The following is a 10,000-nucleotide window of genomic DNA, read 5'->3' as shown; positions in this document are numbered from 1 at the left end:
ATATAACACACAACACACACACACCTCTCTGTACTGTGCTCACTCACTCAGTATATATAACACACGAAGCATACACCTCTCTGTGACTGTGCTCACTCACTCAGTATATATAACACACAACACACACACACCTCTCTGTACTGTGCTCACTCACTCAGTATATATAACACACAACACACACACACCTCTCTGTACTGTGCTTACTCACTCAGTATATATAACACACGAAGCATACACCTCTCTGTGACTGTGCTCACTCACTCAGTATATATAACACACAACACACACACACACACCTCTGTAACTGTGCTCACTCACTCAGTATATATAACACACAACACACACCTCTCTGTAACTGTGCTCACTCACTCAGTATATATAACACACAACACACACACACCTCTCTGTTACTGTGCTCACTCACTCAGTATATATAACACACAACACACACACACCTCTCTGTCACTGTGCTCACTCACTCAGTATATATAGAACACACACACACCTCTCTGTACTGTGCTCACTCACTCAGTATATATAACACACAACACACACCCACCTCTCTGTTACTGTGCTCACTCACTCAGTATATATAACACACAACACACACCCACCTCTCTGTAACTGTGCTCACTCACTCAGTATATAACACACACAGCACCCACCTCTCTGTAACTGTGCTCACTCACTCAGTATATATAACACACAAAGCACACACCTATCTTTACTGTGCTCACTCACTCAGATCTCATCACAGCCATCCATGCTCACTCACTCAGTATATATAACACACAAAACACACACACCTCTCTGTACTGTGCTCACTCACTCAGTATATATAACACACAACACACACACACACACACACACCTCTCGGTACTGTGCTCACTCACTCAGTATATATAACACACAACACACACACACCTCTCTGTTACTGTGCTCACTCACTCAGTATATATAACACACACAGCACCCACCTCTCTGTAACTGTGCTCACTCACTCAGGATATATAACACACAACACACACCTCTCTGTAACTGTGCTCACTCACTCAGTATATATATAACACACAACACACACCTCTCTGTCACTGTGCTCACTCACTCAGTATATGGGCCATTCTACCGAATTGGTGCAAAGTCAGGTCGGAAATATTTGGATTTTTTTTATGTTTTATTCCCAAAACTTTGTCCGTATGTATATTGTACCATATCTAAAGTACACTTATCTAGTAAAAGAACAGTCAATTTTTATATTGCATTTTCAGAATGTGTTGGAATGTTTTTCCTCTTCCAAAAATTGTCACTACCGAAACATCACATTTACTATAGTAAAAAAGTATTATTATTGACCTGTTCAGATTGTGTTTCCTTCCCTTCTCTGAAGAGTATTTTTACAAATATTTCTTGAAGGTTTTCACAATGAAATCCATAAAAATGAATTTTTTACCAAATTTTCAAGTTCAATTTATACAATTCATCAAAATCTAAGTGCAATATTTCTTTGTAAAATGCTAAATACTGATCATATTGATTCCAGAGTTGTTCATTGATGAAATTGAACATACATTAATCCAATCAGTATCATAACATTTTAGTTGATTACTCAATATACTTAATTTTTTACAAAACATCCTGTGTTTCGGTAGTGCTGCACTGTTTTGGTAGTGACATCCAGTGTTTCGGTAGTGACTGCACTGTTGGATGGATGTTCATTTCTCTCCCAAAATCTTCCAAAAGGTGCTCTGGGCCGCCCTTTAGTCCACACAACACATTTATTTAAAAATTATGGGATTGAACTACTTACCAATTCATTTTGTCACTACCGAAATCATCTGGTCACTACCATATGTTTCGGTAGTGACTGTTTCGGTAGTGACAATTCTAGCTAACTTTAAGCATAAATAAAGAATTCTAACAAGCACACGGCATGCAAACACATCTTTGAAGAGGTGAACACACATACAAACATAAGATTTTCCATGAAACCCCAAAAGGTTTACTTAATTGAAGAAAACATGCGTTTCGGTAGTGACAATTCTTAAGGTTACACGTCGATTTTCAGACTTTGGAACACATTTATATAAAAACTATGGGATTTAGCTACTTACCATTCAACCATGAGGGTCAGAGATGCAGTGTCACTGCATGGTCAAAAATGCAGAGTCGTGGCTAAAACACAGGCTCAGCCAATGGACTAAAACTCTTGTGTTTCGGTAGTGACATGAAAACTAGGGACATGATTTTTTGAGTATAGAAAATTGATTTAAAAATTAAACCCACAATAAATCTAAATATTCCAAGTTCTGTTTCAACCCAATCATAAAGATCTTTGAAATTAAATCATTGAAAAAAATCTAAAAAAATTGAAAAGTGTTATTTAAAGGCATTGAAATTTAGATGTCAGGGTTGGGGACAGCTACTTCCCAATAGAAAGTACCCTATAAATGATGATTTTGTATATATTTAGCTTATCACTATCTCATGTAATGCATTGGGTTTATATAGACCATAACATTTTCTAATTAAATATCTATGCCTAAATACCTAATTGTTTTGTAAATAGTTTTTATTGTTGAGGGACTGCATATTACACGAATTCGGTAGAATGGCCCATATATAACACACAAAGCACCCACACCTCTCTGTAACTGTGCGTACTCACTCAGTATATATAACACACAACACACACACCCACCTCTCTGTAACTGTGCTCAAAGTGGCGGAGCTGTAGGCACTGCTGCAGCTTGGTGTGGTGGCGATCCCAGAAGTCATCAAACGCCGTCTCCGTCTCATCCAGCTGACCCAGCAGCCTAAAGACACCAGGAAGAATCAGCATAAACACCACCGCAAGGCACCAGGAAGAATCAGCATGAAGACCACCGCAAGGCACCAGGAAGAATCAGCATAAAGACCACCGCAAGGCACCAGGAAGAATCAGCATAAACACCACCGCAAGGCACAATTCCTGCCTCGGACTCATTGGAATATCAGCCATGCTGTAAATTGGAATTTTTCCATCTAGGCTGCTACAGGGGCCATTCATGAAGAGGCACGTCCTTGGCAAGTGGACATTATCTTTACACAGTGTTAACTGTGCCCCGCTTAAACCTGCACCAAGCCATGGATGACCTCCATTAAAGAACCACTTAGTTTTCTCCATTTAAGGCCGTTAACAGAAGCTGATTTATTGAAGTAAACCGCCCTCTCCAGCTCCATGCCTTTCCAACTGTTGTTTTTGAACGTTTCTCAGACTACCGCCCTCATATCAGACAGACAGAATAGCATAACAAGCTTGCCCTTTTTCTACATGATGGAATCAGACAACTGTGTGTGTGTGTGTGTGTGTGTGTGTGTGTGTGTGTGTGTACGTGTGATAACACTCACATGCCCCTATGAGACTCACTGATCATGGTCTGATTCACAGTGCCGAGCTCTCCTTGCCTTGGCCTTCACTGGTCACAGGCTGCTCTTATATAACGTGTGTGACCGTGTGTGTGTGTGTGTGTGTGTGTGTATGTGTGTGTGTGTGTGTGTGTGTGTGTGTGTGTGTGTGTGTGTCAGTGAGTGTGTTTTAGTGAGTGTGTGTGTGTTTTAGTGAGTGTGTGTGTGTGTGTGTGTGTGTGTGTGTGTATGTATGTATGTATGTGTGTGTGTGTGTGTGTGTGTGTGTCAGTGAGTGTGTGACAGTGAGTGTGTGTGTGTTTTAGTGAGTGTGTGTGTGTGAGTGTGATATGCACCTGGGGGGCACAGCTCTGTCATTGGCTACGTCTGTCACCTTCAATCTCGTTGGCTGCTGGCAATCTGCCCAAAATACACCCATGCCCTCCCAACACCCACCCAGCCCCCTGCCCCCTTTAGAACACCACAGCAGCAGCAGCAGCCCTCACCAGACCCACTCCCCTACAGGATCAGATGGACTGAACCATCAGTGTTACCTCAGCAGACCCACTCCCCTACAGAATCAGATGGACTGAACCATCAGTGTTACCTCAGCAGACCCACTCCCCTACAGAATCAGATGGACTGAACCATCAGTGTTACCTCAGCAGACCCACTCCCCTACAGGATCAGATGGACTGAACCATCAGTGTTACCTCAGCAGACCCACTCCCCTACGGGATCAGATGGACTGAACCATCAGTGTTACCTCAGCAGACCCACTCCCCTACAGGATCAGATGGACTGAACCATCAGTGTTACCCCAGCAGACCCACTCCCCTACAGAATCAGATGGACTGAACCATCAGTGTTACCCCAGCAGCCCTCACCAGACCCACCTCCCTACAGGATCAGATGGACTGAACCATCAGTGTTACCCCAGCAGCCCTCAGCAGACCCACCTCCCTACAGGATCAGATGGACTGAACCATCAGTGTTACCCCAGCAGCCCTCAGCAGACCCACCTCCCTACAGGATCAGATGGACTGAACCATCAGTGTTACCCCAGCAGCCCTCAGCAGACCCACCTCCCTACAGGATCAGATGGACTGAACCATCAGTGTTACCTCAGCAGACCCACTCCCCTACAGGATCAGATGGACTGAACCATCAGTGTTACCTCAGCAGACCCACTCCCCTACAGGATCAGATGGACTGAACCATCAGTGTTACCTCAGCAGACCCACTCCCCTACAGGATCAGATGGACTGAACCATCAGTGTTACCCCAGCAGATTCCTAGAGGGGCATTATGCAGTGTGTTTACCTAATGAATGAAGCTTATTGCCCTTCCTGTATTCCATGTCTCTGTGTTATGGTACTACAGACTGTTCATCCGTTTCATCATTCGTGCCTTATGACCCTACACTGCAGTATTAAAGTACCAACTTATGAAAACTAGGGGGTATTCATCAAATACAAAGTGATGTTCACACAAGCCCACACATCAAACATTCGACTCTGGAAGCTCTTCAAATCAGCAACATATACATAATATGGTACTAAACTCAAAATGTATTTTTTCATGCTATTACAAATGAACAACATTTAGATGTACACATATAGCATTGCAACTGATGCAGTCTGGTGAGGTCTCTCCTATTAAAGTTTAACAGCAGGAGTTGAGTCTGCTGATGCAAGGCTTCTGATTTAGATGCAACTTCATTGATTGTGGGGGCTGGCAGCGTACATCTCTGCGGCAGGAGCAGCACACACACACACACCACAAGAAACTCGCCTCTCCAACCATTTTATTACATCGTTCATTATTATCATTCAGTCACTTTAATGACTGTGCAGACACACTGGAAGGTGGACAGTGGAGAAAGGCAGCCTACAAAGCAATTTCTTCTCAGTGTTGTAAAAAAAAGAAAGCATCCTCTCTTGGCTAGAAACGCTGCATCATATAGAGAGGAGAGAGTGCTAACCTGGGCACTTTTGCTGCCAAGATTCCTATACAGTCAAATCTAAAGGTGCTGAGTGTACGTTATGTCTTATGCATTCTATTGCTTTGAAATGAACCACAAGAGAGTGTGTGTGTGTGTGTGTGTGTGTGTGTGTGTGTGTGTGTTATATAATGAGTGCGTCACCTCTGCACAGTAGCAAGGTTTTCCATCTCGTCCTGGTTCATAGCGTAGTCGGCGTCTGTGACTAGTGGCTCATTGATGCTTTCTAGAAGACGGCCACCTTGACACAGCGCGATCTTTAGATCCTCCTGCACGCATGCACACACATAAAGAAGAGGGCTTAAGAGACATGGCGCTAGACTTTGCTTACATTTTACAACAGTCCCTAGAACTTCAATGTATAATATAAAACAGACTTCTATATAGTCAACCGATGTATTAGCACATGCAATTCTCCAAAAGGCCTGAACATCACTTAATCATAGCGGATTTATAAATCGTCGAGGATTTCCCAGGCAGTCAAACTTAAGACTTTGAATGTCTTAACTGACTAGAGGATGGTGGGAAAGATGGTGAATGGGAGCCGATGGCGGGCGTTGAAGGTTTACCTTCATCTTGTCCTTCTTGTTGGAGTGTGTGCTGAGCAGGTTGGCGGTGGCCTGCACGTCATTGGGCAGCTCCGTCTCGGCCAGCTCTGTGCCAAATGACTGCAGTGTCTGGGCTGTCTTCTTCACCATCAGAGCAAAGCCCTCTATAGCCTGACAACACACAACACACAACAGCACACGCTGTTATACAAACATACATACATGTACAGTACATACAATTCAATAAAATGCCAAGTAAAAAAAAACTTAACACTTTATTGAACCTGTTTTGAGGGCAGTTCAGCAGTTCATTTACCTAAAGACTTAATATTATTTTAGTTAAAGATAATTTTAGTTCCTTTCGGGAAAATTAATTAATAAATATTAATTTAATTAGTTATATTCCTGTAGTTTAGGCCACAACTCTCAATTTAGGATGATGTAACATGTTTAGAGTTTAGAGACGTGCCTTTCAACCACGGAAAGAAACCTTGCACATGCCTTGTGCCCTGTGCAGTGATCCTTATAGGCCCCAAGTGGTCTGTTCCACTCAATACAACACAAACACACACATACACGGATCTGATTGGTTTCCTTTTCCCTACATTTATTGATCCAACAATTGGAGTGGATCGAAACCCTCTTCCAAGTGCCAGACTAAATGTGTGGACTCCCTTGCCCCTTTTAAGGCTTAAGAAGGGTCCATGCCTTCAAAGTTGCTAACAGGACAAGTACACTGGTGCAGTTCTAAGCCTTTCATGTCTGGACTATTCGTAGGGTTTTTTATTGTTTCAACAAATTATAGAATAACATAATCTCAAAAGTGCCCAAGATCTACATGCGGGAGAGAGAGAAAGGGAGAGAAAGGAGAGAGAGAGAGAGAGAGAGAGAGAGAGAGAGAGACAGAGAGAGAGAGGGAGAGAAAGAAAGGAGAGAGAGAGAGCACGAGAGAGAGAGAGAGAAAGGAGAGAGAGAGAGTGCGAGAGAGAGAGAGAGAGAGAGAGACAGAGAGAGAGAGGGAGAGAAAGAAAGGAGAGAGAGCACGAGAGAGAGAGAGAGAAAGGAGAGAGAGAGAGAGAAAGAAAGGAGAGAGAGAGAGTGCGAGAGAGAGAGAGAGAGAGAAAGGAGAGAAAGGAGAGAGAGAGAGAGAGAGAAAGAAAGAGAGCAAGAGAGCTTACCGTACGATGGGAGATCCACTTCTCATGGCAGTACTCTTGTGTACCACCCAGCTCCTGGGTCAACTGAGTCCGATCAATGTAGCTGTGGAGCTCAGTCACCGAGCTGAGCATTATTACCTGCACACACACACACACACACACACACACACACACACACACACACACACACACGATGATTGTCAGTTGTATGTGGGAAGATTTTATTTGTATTTTTATAGTCTAAAGCTGGCACACAGACTCCTAATGTATTGAAACCTTGCTGTTTCCTCCAGCTAATGCCTTCTCTATGGCTGCCCCGGCATCCTGCCATCGGTCTCCCCCTCCTCCCTCAGCCCAGCTCTGGCTCTCAAAGACCTCTTTGGTCCTCTGCCTCCCCCTCTCCACCCCTCTCCTCCCCCTCTCCATCCCCTCTCCTCCCCCTGCTCTCTCTTTCTCTCACGCTCTCCTTCTTGGGGAAACCCCACCACAACTGTTTCTTTAATGTACTAATTGGCTCTCCACGCCGATCGGTGGGTGAGAAAACGGGTGTGAATGTAGCATAGGACTTGTTTGTGTGTGTTTGTTTGTGTGTGTGTGTGTGTGTGTGTGTCGGTGTGTGTTTGTGCGTGTGCGTGTGCGTGTTCGTGTATGGTGCGTGTGCGTGTGCATGCGTGCGGACATACCGGCACCTTCATTTTGAACTCATCCTTGCTGAACTTAAAGAAGATGTCGGAGAGTGTCCGCTGTAGAAGAGTATTGGGCCTCAATACCAAAACAAGCTGAAGGTTTCCTGGGAAAGAGCCCTGCGAGACAAACAAACAAACACAAAAAAAAACACATCAACACACACACACACACACAACAAAGGGAAAATCACATCATTTCAATCAGTTTCTTCATTGTTTTGGCATAACTGCCTGAAGGATTTTTAATTAGAACAATGCCACTGTGGATTGAAAACACATAATGAATATTAAACAATCAAATTACACTTGGATTTACATGTGTGTATGTGTGTGTGTGTATGTATGTGTGTGTGTGTGTGTGTGTGTGTATGTGTGTGTATGTATGTGTGTGTGTGTGTGTGTATGTATGTATGTGTGTGTGTGTGTGCCTTTGTGAGATGGGAAGTGTTGCAGTCAGTCTTCCAGGCACAAAAAAAAAAACCCTCTTCACTAACACACATACTGGGTTGTCATGGCAACACTACTCCTTGGGAACCACCACTGCACAGAACAATGGCCTCTCTCATTTCTCTTCTTTCTTTCCATCCTTCTCTCTGGCTCCCTCCTTCACCTCTCTGCCGACACACTGGAGAGTGTTTACATTCTGTTCATTAAAGACTTCCCCATGGGCCTTTTTCAGTGTCATATGAAATATTCAACACCAGATCGATACCTCCCCTTCACTGACACACACACACAGACACACACACACACACACACACACACACACACACACACACACACACACACACACACACACACACACACACACACACACACAGAGAGAGAGATAGAGAGGTAGGATTTCACTGCGTAACAGGAGGGCTGTCATAATGAATGACTGTGTGTCAGTTGGTCAGTGAGCCTGCTGGAGCTGTGCAGCCCGAGGGGCTTAACCCCCCCCCCCCCCCCCCCATCTAGAGAGGCTCTATCTCCTGTAGCATCTCCACCACAGGTCCGTCATGACACCTCTTCCACCAATGACAACCAGACACAAAGGAGACGCCATCGCTCTACTTTTTGGGACCACACTTTGTGTGCATTCACTCGAACAAACAATTAGCTGAGAAAAGGGCCCTGGAGCCCTAGTAATTAGCATGCTAATAAATGCCTTCTTCTTCATCTTAGGCTGAGCCTTGCCCACGAGAGGGAGGCAATTACCGGCCGTCCCTCTGTCCGCATGGAAGGGAGGGGATGGGCAGGGGGTTTGTCATGTCTCTTTTTCATTAAATCCAACATCAAAACACTCCCAGTCCCCACAGACTTCACCTCATTATGGGCCGGGGCTCGACACGGTCAGGTGAGGCTTTTCTTCTACAGGGCGTCTCAGTATGGCATCATTATGGAGCTCAGCGTCTGGAGTCGTTTACGCCGCCTTCTGACCTCTGACCTTTGATTAACACAACAATGAGCTGCGCTGCCGTGAGGCACGCGCCCGGCCTGGTGAACACACAGCGGCCCCGGCCGAGCCACGTGTCAAATACATCAGCCTGGAAGGGCCAATGAGGGTCTCCTGAGGAGAATGCATCTGTGCATCGGCTTTTGTTTTCCTAGCATCCCATCACCCTCATGAATCTGGGCCGGGTCAGCGGAGAGAGGAGAGACCTAATCTGCATATACACTGCTAACGTCCGCACATGCGCCGTCGTCCAATCAACGATGCTGAACTAAAAACCAGCAGAACATGTCTGGGATGCTTAACCTTGACTTTCCAGACAAGGACACTCTCCACTAAAATGTGACTACGTCCACACACTGCCACAAACACCATCTGCTCTTCCTGGGCCATAGCTTAAGGACATACGACACATGGACACAACATGGACGTGTGCTCACACCAACACACATACATTAAAAGAAACAGTCTCTCACACACACACACACACACACACACACACACACACACACACACACACACACCACTGGCGTGCCTGTAGCCCATCCTCCAGCGGTATCAGACAGAGAGAGAGTGGTGATGCTGGCTTGCAGCTCGTAATACAGCCTGCTTAACACAAACATGCAGACGGTCATATCGTATGAGTATCAAAGTCAGCCCTTGTATCCAATAATAACGGAATGATTTACACCAATTGATTCGATTTATTCAGATGATGTCCATGAACTGAGACTGATTCACTCTCACACACCCCTCTCCTGGAGAGAGAGAGAGATGAGCCGGGGGAG

The 10,000-nt window shown here is 44.8% G+C and overlaps 1 protein-coding gene across 4 annotated transcripts in view; it reads right to left on the bottom strand.

Moving 5' to 3' along the window:
* The window catches only part of mcf2la (mcf.2 cell line derived transforming sequence-like a), a 48,454-nt gene that overhangs the window by 19,285 nt on the left and 19,169 nt on the right, over positions 1–10,000 (bottom strand). For all 4 annotated transcript variants that reach the window (XM_080835185.1, XM_080835187.1, XM_080835186.1 and 1 more), the window contains exons 5-9: positions 7,775–7,894; positions 7,113–7,229; positions 5,956–6,105; positions 5,531–5,655; positions 2,699–2,813 (exon numbers count right to left, since the gene is read on the bottom strand). In XM_080835185.1, coding sequence (XP_080691311.1) covers positions 2,699–2,813; positions 5,531–5,655; positions 5,956–6,105; positions 7,113–7,229; positions 7,775–7,894 — 627 coding nt within the window. The remainder of the gene's footprint in view (positions 1–2,698; positions 2,814–5,530; positions 5,656–5,955; positions 6,106–7,112; positions 7,230–7,774; positions 7,895–10,000) is intronic.

The sequence above is a fragment of the Sprattus sprattus genome (assembly GCF_963457725.1).
Source record: "Sprattus sprattus genome assembly, chromosome: 3".
In the NCBI taxonomy this organism is placed as follows: Eukaryota; Metazoa; Chordata; class Actinopteri; order Clupeiformes; family Clupeidae; genus Sprattus; species Sprattus sprattus.
The sequence above is the reverse complement of the archived record's forward strand: the minus strand, read 5'-3'. Positions and strand labels throughout refer to the sequence as shown.